The 18253-nt window shown below is 37.7% G+C and overlaps 1 protein-coding gene across 1 annotated transcript in view; it reads right to left on the bottom strand.

The window, feature by feature from the left end:
- The window catches only part of LOC150085960 (dynein axonemal heavy chain 8-like), a 1559705-nt gene extending 1543639 nt beyond the window's left edge, over positions 1-16066 (bottom strand). Inside the window, exons 1-2 of the mRNA XM_090374756.1 lie at positions 15902-16066; positions 8540-8659 (exon numbers count right to left, since the gene is read on the bottom strand). Coding sequence (XP_090230882.1) covers positions 8540-8659; positions 15902-16066 — 285 coding nt within the window. The remainder of the gene's footprint in view (positions 1-8539; positions 8660-15901) is intronic.
- Positions 16067-18253: the final 2187 nt, after the last annotated feature.

Raw genomic sequence — 18253 nt, 5'->3', positions numbered from 1 at the left:
TTAGTTAAGAAACACAAAATCTAAGGACGTGCATCCAGTTTACACGGATGGACAGTGCAATGTTGAGTCTGTTTGGTGTGACATAAACAGTCAGAGAAAGGTAAAATGAGTGTAGGAGTATGTTATAGGCCTAATGACTCTGATGAGTACAATGAACTGTTGCAGAGAAAAGAATGGGCCAGTAAATTAGAATGACTTGTAATGGGGGATTTTAACTTTCCAGACATTAACTGGAACTTGTGGGTTGGTCACTCGCATGTTAGCAAGATTTTTGTGGATTTATTGGAGGACTGTTTCTACAGCAACATGTTCAAGGGGCAACCAGATTATCAACATCTGATTATCAACAGTGATTATTCATGCATTAAGAATATACAGATAAAGGAACCACTAGGTGACAGTGATCACAGTATACTGAGGTGGGATTTACTTAAAAATGTAACTACCATCAAGGGTAAAGGGAAGTGTTTTTGTTTTCGTACAGGTAACTACAGTGGTCTCAGACAGTTTTTTAATTCTATACAGTGGGATCAGCTGATGATGTTACTAACAGTGAATTCTAAATGTGAAGCTTTCAGGGATTTAATCTTGAAGGCTACCAGGCTTTTCATACCAACTAATTGTTTGTTTGTTTGTTTGTTATTTGGTTTTTTAGGAGCATTAGCAACTAAGGCCATATTGCTCCGGGGATATGCGGTGGTCATTCCCTGACCTTTCCGCATCCTCCGTATTTGGTGGTGACGGGCTCGAACCCCGGTCTAATCAAGAAGCGTGTGCTACGCACTGAGCGCCTCAGTAGCCAGGTGGGAAGGAGCAGCAGTGCGTAGCACATGCTTCTTGATTGAACCGGGGTTCGAGCCCGTCACCACCAAATACAGAGGATGTGGAAAGGTCAGGGAATGACCACCGCATGTCCCGGGAGCAATATGGCCTTAGTTGCTAATGCTCTTAAAAACCAAATAACAAACAACAAGCTACGCACTGCTGCTCCTTCCCACCTGGCTACAGAGGCGCCAAACCAACTAATAAATACTGTTCTTGGTTCAGGCCTAAATGGATGTCGCAGTTGTACACATGAATTAATGAAGCTCATGGCAGAAAAGAAAAATGCATGGGATGCATATAAATTATCAGGCAACACAGAAGCCTACAGCAGATATAAGCTAGTCTGTAATCGTCACAAAGGAGGTTAGGCAGGCGAAGGCAGATTACGAGAAATCTTTGGCAAAGGATGGAAAGAAAAACAGCAAAGAGTTCTTTACTTCTGTAAACTCTAGAAGGAACAGGATGAATCAGATTGGTCTACTTAACATAGATGGTTCAACTATTGATGATCCTGCTCAAGAAGCTGACAAACTGAATGACTATTTTGCATCTACATTCAAACATGAGGAGTTATTCCTTGAGGGGAATGCCAGAAGTTTATCAAACTCTAACTGGGAGATAAGTGATTTTGTAATAACTGAGAGCAAAGTGGAGGAGAAATTGTTGAAGTTAAACATAAAAAAAAAAAGGCACGTGGGGCAGATGGAATCTATCCTGTTATAATGAAGGAAGTAGCAAGGGAAGTAAGCAAACCCATCGCCATAATTATGAGAGCATCCTTAGAGTCAGGAGAGGTCCCCATGGACTGGAGATGGGCAAATGTATCCCCAATTCACAAAGGGGGTTCAAAGGGTGCCAGAAATAATTATAGAACCCTTAGTTTAACTTTTATTCCGGGGAAAATAATGGAGTCACTTGTTAAAGAGGTGATACAGGATCACCTAGACAAGACAGCTGTAATAGTTCAAACACAGCATGGGTTTGTTAAGGGGAAGTCTTGTCTGGACAATTTGATTGGATACTACGACGTGATCAAAAAGAAACTTGATGCAAGAAATAATTCTGATATCATATACTTGGATTTCAGGAAAGCTTTTGATACTGTTGAATATGGAAGACTGCTGTACAAATTGGAGTGGTTTGGCATTAAGGGCAAGTTACTGCAATGGATAAAGCAATGGTTATGTAGGAGACAGCAGAGAGTGGTAATAAATGGACACAACTGCTCTATGTGGACTAATGTTATTAGCGGAGTACCCCATGGTTCGGTGCTTGGTCTATTGTTGTTTTGTGTATTTATCAATGTTATCGATGAAGGTATAACAGGCTTAATATCGAAGTTTGCAGATGATACAAAGGTTGGCAGGGTTGCTAATGAGAGTAAAGACAGTATACACTGTAAGCAACAGGATCTAGAAAAGCTAGGCAGATGGCCTGAGAAGTGGAAACTGAAGTTTAACATTGACAAATGCAAAGTACTCCATATGGGTAGCAGTAACCCAAACATACCAACTGTGTGGAATGTTTATCTTGGGTTAGTGAGGGAGGTGGAGAATGAAAAAGACCTGGGAGTAATTGTGCCGTCAGATATGAATTCTCCAAGCAGTGCAGATGAGCTGCCAGAGCAGATCATGGAGTTTTGTCAATGATATACAGGAATTTTGCTAGCAGAGACAAGGAGGTGATTATCCCTTTGTATAAGGCAATGGTCAGGCCACACCTTGAGTACTGTATACAGGTCTGGAGGCTTCACTTTAGGAAGGATGTAGAGTTGCTAGAATGAGTACAGAGAAGGGCAACAAAATTGGTGAGAGGAACAAAGGGGTGTGCTTACAAAGAAAGGCTTAAGTTCTGCAAGTTGCAGCATTTGGAGACTTGATCAGATCACCTGTGAGGTGATCTGATCAAGTCTCCAAAAACCTGTGAGGTGATCTAATCAAGGTGTATAAGGCTTTGAATGGTTTGAGCAGGCTTGATGCTGACGGAATACTTCCGCCTGCCCAGATTAAGAACCTGAGGGGACATAGATTCAAATTGAGGAAAGACAGTTGTAGAATAGATATGCGGAAGTTTGCCTTTAGCCAGCAGTCAGTTGATTGCTGGAACAGACTTCCATCTGTTGTTGTGGAAGTTGATAGCTTAAATAAATTTAAGGCTGAACTAAACAGACATTTGGAGTGACCGGATGGATGAAATGGGAAGGGTGTTTTTTTTTTTTTTTTTTTTTGGCTGATGATGTATAGCTTGCATTCTTGCATATGCCTCAACTAATGCTAATAAGTAATTCTTGAATTTTATAAAGAGACATTATGTAATGCTCTGTAACAAAACTCCTTTCCATTCCACGAATCAGTTCTTCTGTAAGGCTTATTCTTTCAATTCCAATTTTTTCATCAGCAGTATCACCATCCTTGTCATCTTCATTCATTATCATGTCACAGATTTCACTGTCTGCAAGTCTGAGGGTAACTGGAGCATCATCATTAATATGGAGGCACTCTTCCACTGCATCATAATCCAACACCTGGGCCTCAAGGACATGACAAACCTTTAGCAAAATTCATCAAGTCATTGACAATTTTCTTCTCTCTTGACACCCTAAGTCCAATGAAATCATGTTCTTGTTCGTGATCATCATCAAAGACTTTCCATAAATTATGCCACCCATGTTTTAAAGTGTCTTCATCAACCCTATCCCAGGCCTTTGCAGCAATCCAGATTGCATCCTTGATATTAAAATCTTTTTGGAATGTCTTTATTCCACAACACCTTTGTTGCATTCTGTGAGCATTCTATGTATTGATTCGTTCTTATAGATTGCCTTGAATGACCTCAATATCCCTCGATCCACTGGCTTTTTGCTAAGTATACAATAGCCATATCACTTGGTCTACTTTCTATTAATTTTATTATGGCTATGTTCAATACTTTTTATTTATCTACAAACTGTTTTATTTTTGTATATCTTTAGACTTTATATCAGTAAAGTCCTTTTATTCCAACCACATTTCTACATTATAGATATACTATCTCTTAAATTCTAACACTACTCGTATATATCTCTATGCTTTTATTTGTTCAAAATATGACTACAGAGTTTACTATTTCCTATTCCACTTCTTCACAGCTTTCTATCAAGTCCGTTATGCTGTTATAAATTACTTTATCCTGTAGCTAAGTCAATTATATAGTTTTGCTTTAGATATATTCATCTACTCTACGAAATATGTGCACTTTATTTTCCCACTGTCTTCCTTCTGCTACATACTACTTGAAAACTCCAGGTATCATTCCCTTTCTTATTATACTTTCGGTTTTGGTTCATTTCTATGCCTGTTTTGACTTACATATTTTTCACCTGCTTCTTCCATGCAGTACAAGCATTTGATATTCATCTCCTTTTTATACTAATTCTTACAAAGCCAGAGCCCTTACTATAAGGTTGCACTTTACAACCCAAGCTAGCTCAGTAAGTTTTAATAACTTTTTCTATACATTTTACCTTTCTACTTTCTAATTCTACCTTTCTTCCCATTCATAGAGCTATTAATGCAATACGAGAGTGAGACGAACGTTCCAACTATCTTCATTCTATCGCTATTTTCGTCTTTAATTAGCTATCCCTTCCCCATCCTCAATTTAATACCTCTCCCTATGCCACGTGCTTGTTACTATTTATTTTAATTCTTCTAATCTCCACAAAATTCCAACACTAGATTATTTTTCCATATTTACTCAAAAATCTACATATATTTCAAAGCTTCTTTCCCACTCTGAAAACACTTAATTATATATTTTTTAGCCTTTTCCTTATTTTTATCTTAATAATTTTCATATCATTAACACAGCATTGGGACTACATTGCCCATACTGTAAAAGAATGTGCTAATCTTTTTCTTTTTGCTTTATTTCATATTTCGGCGAAGGTAAAGAAAGCCCACGAAAAGCACGCAAAAACTCGATAAATTTACCAGTAAAAGTACTTTAGCATTAGCATTAGTAGAGGCATTTGATGCAAGAAAGCAAGCTTATGCAGCATCAGCGAAAAAAAAAAAAAAAAAAAAAAACCACTTCCACTTCACCCCTCTGTTCGTTCAAAATACCTGTCCAGCTGAGCCTTAAACTTATTTAGGCTATCAACCTCCACCACAAGGGATGGAAGTCTGTTCCACCAACCAACCACCCGCTGGCTAAAGGCAAATTTCCGCACGTCTATCCTACATCTGTCTTTCCTCAATTTGAATTTATGCCCTCTCAGGTGATTTTTCTGAGCTAGAGGAAGAATCCCATCAGCATTGAGCATGCTTAAACCATTCAAGGCTTTATACACCTCTATCAGATCACCTCGCTGGTGCCTAGTCTCCAGACACTGTAATTTGCAAAACTTAAGCCTTTCTTCGTAAGAGTACCCCTTTGTTCCATTCACTAATCTTGTTGCCCTTCTCTGTACTCGTTCCAGCAGCTCTACATCCTTCTTGAAATGAGGCCTCCAGACCTGTATACAGTACTCTAGGTGTGGCCTGACCATTGCCTTATACAATGGAATAATCACCTCCTTATCCCTGCTGGAAAAATTCCTGTATATCATTGACAATACTCCATGAGCTACTCTTGCAGCCCATCTGCACTGCTCAGAGAACTTCATATCTGCCTGCACAACCACCCCCAAGTCCCTTTCATTCTCTACCACTGTCAGTGTAGTACCACAGAGTTGATACGTTGCTCTGGGGTTGCTGTTTCCCATATGTAGTACTTTACATTTGTCAATGTTAAACTTTATTTGCCACCTCTCAGCCCATCTGCTCAACCTTTCCAGATCCTGTTGCAGCAGCATAGTGTCAGTAGTGTCCTTGACAACCCTGCCAACCTTTGTATCGTCTGCAAACTTGGACATTAAGCTTGATATACCATCATCAACATCATTTATAAATACAGAAAACAATAATGGACCCAACACTGAGCCCTGAGGGACTCCACTAATAACATTAGTCCACGATGAGCAGTGTCCATTGATTACCACTCTCTGTCTTCTCCCCCTCAACCACCCCTTTATCCATAGCAGCAATTTGCCTCCAATGTCACACTGCTCCAATTTGTGTAGCAGTCTTCCAGGTGCAACAGTATCAAAAGCCTTTCTAAGATCCAAGTACATAATATCAAAGTTATTCCCTGCATCCAGTTCTTTTGTGACTGCATCATAGTATCCAATCAAGTTGGTCAGGCAAGACTTCCCCTTAATAAAACCATGGTGTGTCTGAGCTATAACTGAAGTCTTGTCTAAATGATCCTGCAGTGCTTCTTTAACCAGTGCCTCCATTAATTTTCCTGGAACAGAAGTTAAGCTCACAGGTCTATAATTACTTGTGTCAGCCTTTGATCCTCCTTTGTGAATTGGGGTCACATTTACACATTTCCAGTCTATGGGTCCCTCCCCTGAGTCCAAGGAAGCTCTCATAATTATGGCTAAGGGTTTGCTTACTTCCTTTGCTGCCTCCTTTAATATAACTGGATAGATCCCATCCACCCCAGGTGCCTTTCTTGTGTTTATCATCAACAGTTTCTCCTCCACTTTACTCCCAGTTATTTCAAGATTCTGTAGCTTACTGATAGAGTTGAATACACCTCTGGCATTCCCCTTGCTGAATAACTCCTCATGTGTGAATGTCGATGCAAAATATTCATTTAGTTTGTTAGCTACCTGAGCAGGATCATCAACAGTTGACCCATCAATATCAAGTGGACCAATCTGATTCATCCCCTTCCTTCTAGAGTTTACATAAGTAAAGAACTCTTTGCTGTTTTTCTTTGCATCCCTTGCCAAGGATTTCTCGTAATCTGCCTTCGCCTGCCTAATCTCCTTTGTAACTTGGTTGCATATCACCTTGTATCTATCATAGGCTTCTGTGTCATGTGTTAATTTGTAAGTATCCCATGCATTTTTCTTCTCTGCCATATGCCTCATTAGTTCATCTGACATCCATTTTGGCCTAAACCTTGAACAATATTTCTTAGTTGGTATGTAAAGCCTAGTAGCTTCCAAGATAAGTTCTTTGAATGCTTCCCATTTTGAATTTGCTGTTGGTAACATCATCAGTTGGTCCCACTGTATAGAATTTAAATACTGTCTCAGTCCATCGTAGTCGCCTTTACGGAAGCAATAACCCTTCCCTTTACCCCTAATGGTAGTTACCTCTTTGAGTAAATCCCACTTCAGCACACTGTGATCACTGCCACCTAGTGGTTCATTTATCTGCAGATTCTTAATGCATGAAGAATCACTGCTGATAATCAAATCAAGAGTATTACTCCCTCTAGTTGCCTCCCGAACATGCTGATGTAGAAAACAATCATCCAATAAATCCACAAAAGCCCTGCTAGTGTGTGAGTGACCAGCCCCCAAATTCCAGTCAATATCCGGGAAATTAAAATCTCCCATTATAAAACTCTCTGATTTACTGGCCCACTCTATTTCCCTGTACAGTTTCTTATTATACTCATCAGAGTCATTAGGCCTATAGCACACTCCTACTCTCAATTTTGATCTCCCAATGCTTATGTAACACCAAACTGACTCAACACTGCACTGTCCAGCGATGTCAACTGGCTTCACTTCCTTGGTTTTTATGTATTTCTTAACTAATAGCATAACCCCTCCCCCCCTTCCTATCCTGTCTATCCTTTCTGTAGACGTTGTACTCCCCAAATTCCAGTTCTGCATCCCTTATATCTGTGTGACACCACGTTTCTGATATCCCAACAATATCTGCCTTTGATGTTTTGAGCAATACCTCAAATTCATCAAATTTATTTACTAAACTCCTAGCATTGGTGTACACGCAAGTATACCTGCACCTATTTCTATTCTTAGCTACCCTAACACAACCCATGTGTTTACTTGTACCGCAATGGCTCCCAGCAGTCTCTGAAATATCATGCATCTTGTTTTTCAGGCTTCTGCTCATTCTAATAGAAGCAGTGCAAGAATCTCTTTCACCTCTGCCAGTGGCTACTATCAATCTATTGGTCTTTGTCTCCCCCCAAGCTAGCAGTTTTCCGACCCACCTAACACTGACTCGATAGCATCAGCAAATATTCTTGCACCCTTTCTATTTAAGTGTATCCCATCCCTGTAGAAGCAATCTCTCCTGTTAACAAGTACAGTCCAGGCTGAAAAAAATTCTACCCCTTGAGCCTTGCACAATCTTTTCAGGGCCAAATTGATCGACAAGGCTCTCATCATATACTCCCTCCTATCGTGTCTGGGCAGAATTGCAGACACTTTCAAATTCAACCCTAATTCTCGGCTTTTGTGCACTGACTTGTTTTATTTCTTTAAAATAATGATTTTGGCTTGGTAAAACACTATTTCTAAATAAATTTTAAAATATTATCACTTTTACAGGATTCCAATCATTTGGTTCTGAGAAACGTAAAGAAAAAAAAATTAAGCTATATATCTTTTAAGATCTTTAGTCAGTAAAGAAACTTAAACTGTTTGTTCTCTTTTTAAATATCTTAAGGAAGGTTTTATTATATTTGAATAAAGAAGAATCAATATTATTAGGCAATTTTCTATTAAAAGTATTGTTGGAAGGTTTCAAAATCAACTACCAGAAAACAGAGAAAACAAAATTAAATACACACTTTTGTGCAATGCACCAATTCAACTTTTATAAATCATCTTGCTTATTAATTACTCAAAGGTTCTTTTTACCCTATGGGAAGCTGCTGCTTGATCTTCTATTGAAACTGTATCCTTTCCTAAAAGGTGAGATACCATTTTCAGTATTTTTTTATGAGATTCACCTAGTTCTCTACGTATCCTTATGTATACCTATAATAAAAATAAAATAACTTCTAAGGCTCATCAACCTAAAAGTCAGTATATAAAAGATTAAGATGACATATGCAATAAAACCTCATAAATCTGAACCACTTTTAGTTTTACTAAAAACCAAAACTTTTTTGTACTTTTTTTTAAGTTGTACTTTTTTTTTCAGTTTTACTCAAAAAAAAAAAATCCCCCAAGTCCATGCATAATTAGGTGCTATTGTTTTGGCAACTGTTGTAAATTATAATTTTAAATTTAAATTAATTAATTACACTTAATAATACTTGACCATATACAATTATATATATATTTAAATATAAGAAGGCACCTTCATTTTTGTTTTTAAATCCTGCTTGTGTATTGTCTACAAGCAGTAATCTGAAGAAAATTAAGCTAAGTGCCTTCTTATATTTAAAGCATTCTACTCCAAATTAGATTTGAACCTTATAGTCCTTTTATTAAATAATTATATATAAATCAAATAATCCTGTGGTCATATATCAGCACATAAATACACACAAATCACTGGAAATTGCTGTAACTTTGAGGAGCAGTGTTTCTGTTACATCATCTTGTCATTATTACCTATATGTATAACAATATAATCTTGTGGAAATTTAAAAGATGATAAATGTAACATAATATCATTAATTTTTGCAACTAACTCTCACTATTATATTCAACTACATAGATTCACATACATGGCACAAAGTAAAACCAATAAGACCATAACTCCACACCAATTCATCCTCACAAGTCTTGCACTGGTGTGCAAGACTTGTAACTGGTGTACAAGTCTTGCACACCAGTCACAGAATAAGCACCAACTAAAAGTTAACCTGAATTTATTTATATTTATTTGTATATAAATATTTATTTATATATTAATGAAAACAACACAGTAAAATAAAAAATAAGCTAATAGTAAAATTTAATTTAATTTATTTGAATTCCATTTCAAGCTTTTGCTTCACTAATTGTTCAATTAGTTCACCAATATCTAAAGTTTCAGCTAAATTTCTTTCAATAAATAACGTTGGGTAACTATTTAGATGATCTTCCTGAAATGTACATCTGTAAAGTACCTTGATCTATTTGAAAGTACTCAATTGTTCTTTCTATGCTAGCAGTAATAAAAGGTAAGGTAGGAAAATTCTGCAGGGTAAAGTCATCCACAGCAAGGATTCTTCTAATCTGGTTTGGACAATAAATGTAACATAATCCAACGCACTCTTCTGTTGCAGACTGTCCTGGTTTTCAGTTAAATAGCATCTACAAAAATCAGTAATTCCTGTTTTAAGTAATACGAGAAATGCTAATTTTTTTCATGCAATATCACCTGCCACCATGTTTGGCCATTCTATAAAAATATATATATCAGGATATACAAATTGTACTTGTTTTTATTTCAAACTCTACATTGTAACTCCTAACATAACAGGGTTCAAGTTTTGAGGGGACCCGGATGACATTTGCAAGACTCTCTCTCCGCATCAACTTCTCATTATTTTGATGAGTGCATGTTTTGCCATTATATTTAATAAACAGTTATATAAAAAATAAATACCATTACTTGTTTTGTGCAATGAAAATTTATGAGGAACTCACTAAATACACCATGTAGTATATATAAATTCAAGGAAGAACTAGACAAACTATTAGAAGAGATGGCCAAGTGATAAGGGAAGGTTTTTTTTAATTTTATTTATTTATTTTTTTTTTTGGGTGGATATTGTATTTAGTACTGTATTAGTTGACTACTAATACAGTACTAAATACAATATCAAAACAAATTCTCTTCCCTAATTTTGCTTCTAATACACGAATTGGAAGGCATAGTTTAACCTCAAAAAGATATGTTAACTTGGGAAACAGGAACATTTCACTGAACACAAAACCTGATTTATTAGTAATAAATCAAACTCTTCAATGACTACAAAGTTCTGAATTACAAACTTGAAGGAACACTAGTATTTAGTTAAAATGGTCTATCTTTCAGATATTCATTTATGGCTAATGATTTATAGCACAAAATTGATCTCCATGAACTGTAGCTTTGGTGACCCCAAACAGATAAATGGCAATATGACATGGAAGTCATTTTTGGACTGAAAATTACTGATAACCATCAACAAAGGTCTGAAATACAAACTATACTGTAGAGCTTGTTTAACATAAAGTTAATGTCTATTAAAATTTCAAAGCTAAAATAAATTTTATTGCTAAATTACATTAGCTTTTTAATTGCAAGCAACTTAGCATTAGTAGAGGCATATGATGCAAGAAAGCAAGCTTATGCAGCATCAGCCAAATACAAAAAAAAAAAAAAAAACCACTTCCACTTCACCCCTCTGTTCGTTCGAAATACCTGTCCAGCTGAGCCTTAAATTTATTTATGCTACCAACTTCCACAACAAGGGATGGAAGTCTGTTCCACCAACCAACTAATCCCTGGCTAAAGGCAAATTTCGAAACATCTATCCTACATCTGTCTTTCCTCAATCTGAATTTATGCCCTCTCAAGTGATTATTCTGAGCAAGAAGAAGAATCCCATCAGCATTGAGCATGATCAAACCATTCAAGGCGTTATACACCTCTATCAGATCACCTCGCCGGTGCCTAGTCTCCAGACACTGTAATTTGCAAAACTTAAGCCTTTCTTCATAAGAGCAACCCTTTGTTCCATTCACCAATCTTGCTGCCCTTCTCTGTATTCGTTCCAGCAGCTCTACATCCTTCTTGAAATGAGGTCTTCAGACCTGTATACAGTACTCAAGGTGTGGCCTGACCATTGCCTTATACAAGGGAATAATCACCTCCTTATCCCTGCTAGAAAAATTCCTGTATATCATTGATAAGACACCATGAGCTACTCTTGCAGCCCATCTGCATTGCTCAGAGAACTTCATATCTGCCTGCACAATTACCCCCAGGTCCTCTTCATTCTCTATCAACTTTTCTTTCTCTAGCAACGTATCAATTCAGTGGTACTACACTGCCAGTGCAGTACCACAGAGTTGATACATTGCTCTGGGGTTGCTGTTTCCCATATGTACTACCTTTACATTTGTCAATGTTAAACTTCATTTGCCACCTCTTTGCCTACCTGCTCAACCTTTCCAGATCCTGTTGCAGCAGCATAGCGTCAGTAGTGTCCTTAACAACCTTGCCAACCTTTGTATCGTCTGCAAACCTGGACATTAAGCTTGATATACCATCATAAATATCATTTATAAATACAGAAAACAATAATGGACCCAACACTGAACCCTGAGGGACTCCATTAATAACGTAAGTCCACGATGAGCAGTGTCCATTGATTACCACTCACTGTCTTCTCCCCCTCAACCACCCCTTTATCCATAGCAGCAATTTGCCTCCAATGCCACACTGCTCCAATTTGTACAGCAGTCTTCCATGTGCAACAGTATCAAAGGCCTTTCTAAGCTCCAAGTATATAATATCAAAGTTATTCCCTACATCCAATTCTTTTGTGACGGCATCATAGTATCCAATCAAATTGGTCAGGCAAGACTTCCACTTAACAAAACCATGCTGTGTCCGAGCTAAACCTGAAGTCTTGTCTAGAGGATCCTGCAGTGCTTCTTTAACCAGTGCCTCCATTAATTTTCCCGGGAACAGAAGTTAAACTCACAGGTCTATAATTACTTGTGTCAGCCTTTGATTCTCCTTTGTGAATTGGGGTCACATTTGCACATCTCCAGTCTATGGGTACCTCCCCTGCATCCAAGGAAGCCCTCATAATTATGACTAAGGGTTTGCTTACTTCCTTTGCTGTCTCCTTTAATATAACTGGATAGATCCCATCCATCACAGGTGCCTTTCTTGTGTTTATCTTCAACAATGTCTCCTCCACTTTACTCTCAGTTATTACAAGATTATCTAGCTTACTGACAGAGTTGAATACACCTCTGGCATTCCCCTCACTGAATAACTCCTCATGTGTGAATGTCAATGCAAAATATTCATTTAGTTTGTTAGCTACCTGAGCAGGATCATCAACAGTTGAACCATCGATATCAAGTGGACCAATCTGATTCATCCCCTTCCTTCTAGAGTTTACTTTGCGGTTTTTCTTTGCATCATTTGCCAATGATTTCTCGTAATCTGCCTTCACCTGCCTAACCTCCTTTGTAACTTGGTTACAGATCAACTTATATCTATCATAGGCTTCTGTGTCACATGTTAATTTATATGTATCCCATGCATTTTTCTTCTCTGTCACATGTCTTATTAGTTCATCTGACATCCATTTAGGCCTTGAACAATATTTTTTAGTTGGTATGTAAAGCCTAGTAGCTTCCAAGATAAGTTCTTTGAATGCTTCCCATTTTGAATTTGCTGTTGGTAACATCATCAGTTGGTCCCACTGTATAGAATTTAAATATCGTCTCAGACCATCGTAGTCGCCTTTACGAAAGTAATAACCCTTCCCTTTACCCTTGATGGTAGTTACCTCTCTGAGTAAATCTCACTTCACCACACTGCGATCACTGCCACCTAGTGGTTCCTCTATGTACAGAGAGGCGCCTCCGTAGCCAGGTGGGAAGGAGCAGCAGTGCGTAGCACACGCTTCTTGATTAGACCGGGGTTCGAGCCCGTCACCACCAAATACGGAGCATGCGGTAAGGTCAGGGAATGACCACCGCACCGGAGCAATATGGCCTTAGTTGCTAATGCTCCTAAAAACCAAATAACAATAACAAATAACATCTATCTGCAGATTCTTAATGCATGAAGAATCACTACTGATAATCAAATCAGGAGTATTACTCCCTCTAGCTGCCTCCTGAATATGCTGATGTAGAAAACAATCATCCAATTAATCCACAAAAGCCTTGCTAGTGTGTGAGGGACCAACATACAAATTCCAGTCAATATCTGGGAAATTAAAATCCCCCAATATAAGACTCTCTGATTTACTGGCCCACTGTATTTCCCTGTACAGTTTCTTATTATCGTCATCAGAGTCATTAGGCATATAGAACACTCCAACTCTCAATTTTGATCTCCCAATGCGTATGTCACACCAAACTGACTCGACACTGCACTGTCCAGCGATGTCGACTGGCTTCACTACCTTGGATTTTATGTGTTTCTTAACTAATAGCATAACTCCTCCTAACTTCCTATCCTGTCTATCCTTTATGTAGACGTTGTACTCCCCAAATTCCAGTTCTACATTCCTTATATCTGTGTGACACCAAGTCGCTGATATCGCAACAATATCCGCCTTTGATGTTTTGAGCAATACCTCAAATTCATCAAATTTATTTACCAAACTCCTAGGATTGGTGTACACACAAGTATACATGCACCTGTTCTTCTTCTTAGCTACCCTAACACAACCCATGTGTTTACTTGTACCGCAATGACTCCCAGCAGTCTCTGAAACATCCTGCATCTTGTTTTCCAGACTTCTGCTCACTTCAATAGCAGCAGTGCAAGAATCACTTTCACCTCTGCCAGTGGCTACTGTTAATCTATTAGTCCTTGGATCCCCCCAAGCTAGCAGTTTTCCGACCCACCTAACACTGCCTCGATAGTATCAAGAAATATTCTTGCACCCTTTCTATTTAAGTGTATCCCATCCCTGTAGAAGCAATCTCTTCTGTTAACAAGTACAGACCATGCTGAAAAAAATTCTACCCCTTGAGCCTTGCACAATCTTTCCAGGGCCGAATTGATCGACAAGGCTCTTATCATATACTCCCTCCTATCATGTCTGGGCAGAATTGCAGACACTTTCAAAGTCAACCCTAACTCACAGCTTTTTTTTTTTCAGCATTGCCTTGTTCTTGTTATGTAATTCTGTCTGTCTCCTACTCTTAATATCATTAGTGCAAATGTGTACAACTATATCACCTTTTGTGCCCTTAAAAAATGATATCCACTCTACAATGTCATCAACCTTTTCCCCTGGCAGACATACCCTGGTCCTGTTCCACCTATCCTTTTTACAAAGCATGTTCCCCGTTTCCATGACAATAGAGTCACCAACAACTACTAGTTCCTGTGGGACCAGTGCATTCTGCCTTGGGGGATTGCCGCTGTGTTGCGTGATGACCAAGTGCAAGCTGTGGCATTGATGTGGGCAGCTGAGAGCTTGATGGGCCCCCTCACTTTAGATCCTTCAAGGGCATCCACCCTGTCCTTCAAGCTCTCATATAGGCCCATAACAATGCTGAGTTGTCGCCCGATTTCGTTACACTCCTTGCATCGCGCACACACAAAGACATCCCCCCATGGCAATATCATGTCCCGTACCCGATTGCTCCACAAACATCATGCAAGCAGTGCATTTTAAAAGGCTGTGATTCAGAGGGCAACTGCCCCCCTCAGTTCTCCTCTGAGCCACAGCACTCCCATTAGCTTGAGCCTTTTGCTTTGCTGCTCTGGTCTGAGTCATGATTTTGATTTAATTTCAATAAAATTTTAATTTCAGTACAAAATTATAACCCTAAACTTGTATCCCAACACAGTTATAACACTATATATATTTTTCAGTATCAAATTTTATCTACGAGTTCTGTTTATATAACTTCCGTATCAAGTTATGTATTAATTAATTAGTTTCGCTTGTAATCTAAGTCGTTATATGTATTTAGTTAAAAGTACAATTTAATTGACAACGAAGTTTAACAAAATTAGTAGATTTTGCTGATTAATTGACAATATTACATTATATTATATATTATACTAACGCTATCTAGTTCAGGATATAACGTTGTATCGTATAACAATGGCGCAAGTTACGAATGGTAAATCTACGGACACTTAAGTATTAATTAACTTCCAAATCTCGCTCTCTCAATTCAGAATAAACTAACGATCCTGACTAGGTCTATAAGATACTTATAGAAAATAATTTGATGTATCAATTGGTCAATAAAGCAGCTAAATATGGCTAAAAACTACTTGTTCAGTGGAGCTGCAACTTGTAACACGTGGATATGATACCCTTACCGATACTTTTATAAGTTATAAAGCAGTTAGTTTTGTTACCAATAAACTATACATTTGCAAATGGCAAAATGTTCCTAAGCGTTCACTTTGGTTAAAAAGAAAGTTATCTTCAATTATTTTTCAAAATGACCCCATCAATTTATTTCTAACAGTGCTTACCAAATAATCATTATTACTACATTCAAATTATATTAACTTTAATGGGCCAATAATAAATTATCTACTTTTATTTTCCCTTTTACATTTTAGATTAATACCTGTGTATCTTTACTTCCTTTATGTGGTGCCAAACTTTGCCGTCTTTCAGCACTTAGCATATCGTGAAGACCAACACTAGGCCTTCTGGGTTTTGACCCCTTCTTACTACTCTCTCTCCTTAATTTTTTCTTAGGCTCCAACTCCTTGTCATCTTTTTCAGCCATGCTATAAAATAAATAGACAAATATCTTTAATCTCAATTACAATAAACTTACAGATCAAAAGCTGCATGTTAAGAGAAAAAAATTTTTTTGCTTAATGATACTGATGTTGCATAAGCAATGCCTTTAGAACAAGAGCATTGACACTGCAAAACAGATAAAGAGTGCATTTCCTTATTAATGTATATTACCATCATTTATTTGAATTAAGGTACTACTATTATCCAGGCATCAATAATTCCATTTTGCTCAAAGGTAAACCATGGCTGCAGTCATATATGAGGTAAAAAGGAAATTTTAAGCAAGTATATTTCGAGAGAAAGAGAGAGAGATATTGTGGCCACTGTAATGAACAGAAATGAATTCCTATTGTATGCTTCTCGTGCAGGATTTCTTTACCTTAGCCAAATGCTTTTATCCATAGTACTGGTGGAACAATTTCTTAAGAGTGAAAATGGCTCCTTTCAGGAGATATTCTGTACTCTGGATCCCCGCAAACATGTGCAGAATGTTCTGGGGAGAAAAGCTGAGTTGCCAACGTACCCCTCCCCCCCCCCATCCAGCCTTCAATAACTTCAATAAAAATATGAGAGATGCAAACTACTCTCCTGGAAGAATGGGATTTGTTCTTGTAATAGCATAAGGGCAAGTGACTTTAAAGAACTCAACAATTTTCTCTGAGGGATGGATTCAAGAAGATACTAAATTACTACAGGAAAAAATAATACTCCTATTGGTTCTGAGAGTTTCAATTCCTTAGAATCCCCAGGTACATCCATGAATAAAATTTTCCAGAGCTTTTATTGACATCATATCTATACACACACAAGTTTTGATGAATATTATCTCTCTATACACAGGATATACAGTAAATACTACAAAACTGGCAAGGGAAATAAAATAAACTCAAATTGTTCTGAACAGTTTTAAATGTGATGCTTATTTAATCACTGATTATTATGTTTTGTAAAATTTACAATGCAGAAAGGTCTCCATTAATTTAAGCAAACATATCAGTATACCATAACATTGAACATGCACATGTTCTGTTTTATTGTCTCAAATACAATGACATCATAGCTCATTAATAATTCTCTCTCTTTTCCCCCTACCCACTGCCCCTCCCTTCCTTCCAACAGTATTACCATAGTGGAATTCTGTAATTTCATATCAAATGCAATGGTATAAATGCTGGATTACTAGAGAGCAGGGTCAGCCCTAGAGTCCAGGGGGCTCAAGTGCAGGAATCAGTTTGGTCTATCCAGTTTCCTTTACAGGAATGAACCCCCCTCCCCTTTGCTGCAATTTAGAGTCCTTTTAAATTGGAGTCCTGGGTATGTTGCATCTTCCCCCGCCAAAATGACCCTTCTGGGAGTAGCTTCCCAAAGGTACTGCACAGCACAATATTAATTGCCAATTCATTTACCAAAGGTATTCTAGAAAGGTTAACGAAGCACCAGAAATTAAATGTTCACAATGTCACTTCCAGTCCGAGTCATAATGCAATGCCAACAGGTCCAGAATAATGAAAAGCGAACCCTAGAGTGTCCAAAGGAATGTTACAGAAAAATCTTTATTGCTTCTATATACTAATAATATAGCAATTTAACTCTTCACAGCTGTAAGGCCAAGGGTCATCTTGCAGAGAGGTTTAAAGAGTAGCTAATATGATATTTATTGAAAAGGTAAACAAGTAAACAATAAATAGTATATAATGATAAGGAAATAGGTTTGCGCATATGCTGATGATGTCAGGAGAAAGGCAGATAACACGGAAAATTTAAGAACCAGCAGCTTCTCGTTTGAGCATGTTCAAAATTTCCCCTATCTAGGTTTGCAGATAAACCAGCCCACCTCTATTACTAATGAAATTAAGTCCAGTATCCTGAGAAGAAACAGATGCTTCTATGCACATGAAAAACTAATGAAGTCCAGAGTACTGAACAGACATTTAAAATTAAGAATATACAAAAGTCTGATTAGGCCTCCAGTTGTAACATACGGTTGTGAAGCTTGGACATTAACAAGTAAAGATGAGCAGTTGTTGAGAGTGTTCGAGCATAGAATTTTGCAAAAAGTCTTTTGCCTATACAAGATGTTGATAGATCCTGGAGGATCAGAATGAACCATGAACTTGACAATCTTATTCAGGGTGCGGACATCATCAGATTTGCAAAGAGCCAAAGACTT

This window comes from Mastigoproctus giganteus, chromosome 5 (genome assembly GCF_048544385.1).
Source record: "Mastigoproctus giganteus isolate SK-2022 chromosome 5, ASM4854438v1, whole genome shotgun sequence".
Taxonomy (NCBI): Eukaryota; Metazoa; Arthropoda; class Arachnida; order Uropygi; family Thelyphonidae; genus Mastigoproctus; species Mastigoproctus giganteus.
This window is presented reverse-complemented; position numbering and strand designations above follow the sequence as displayed.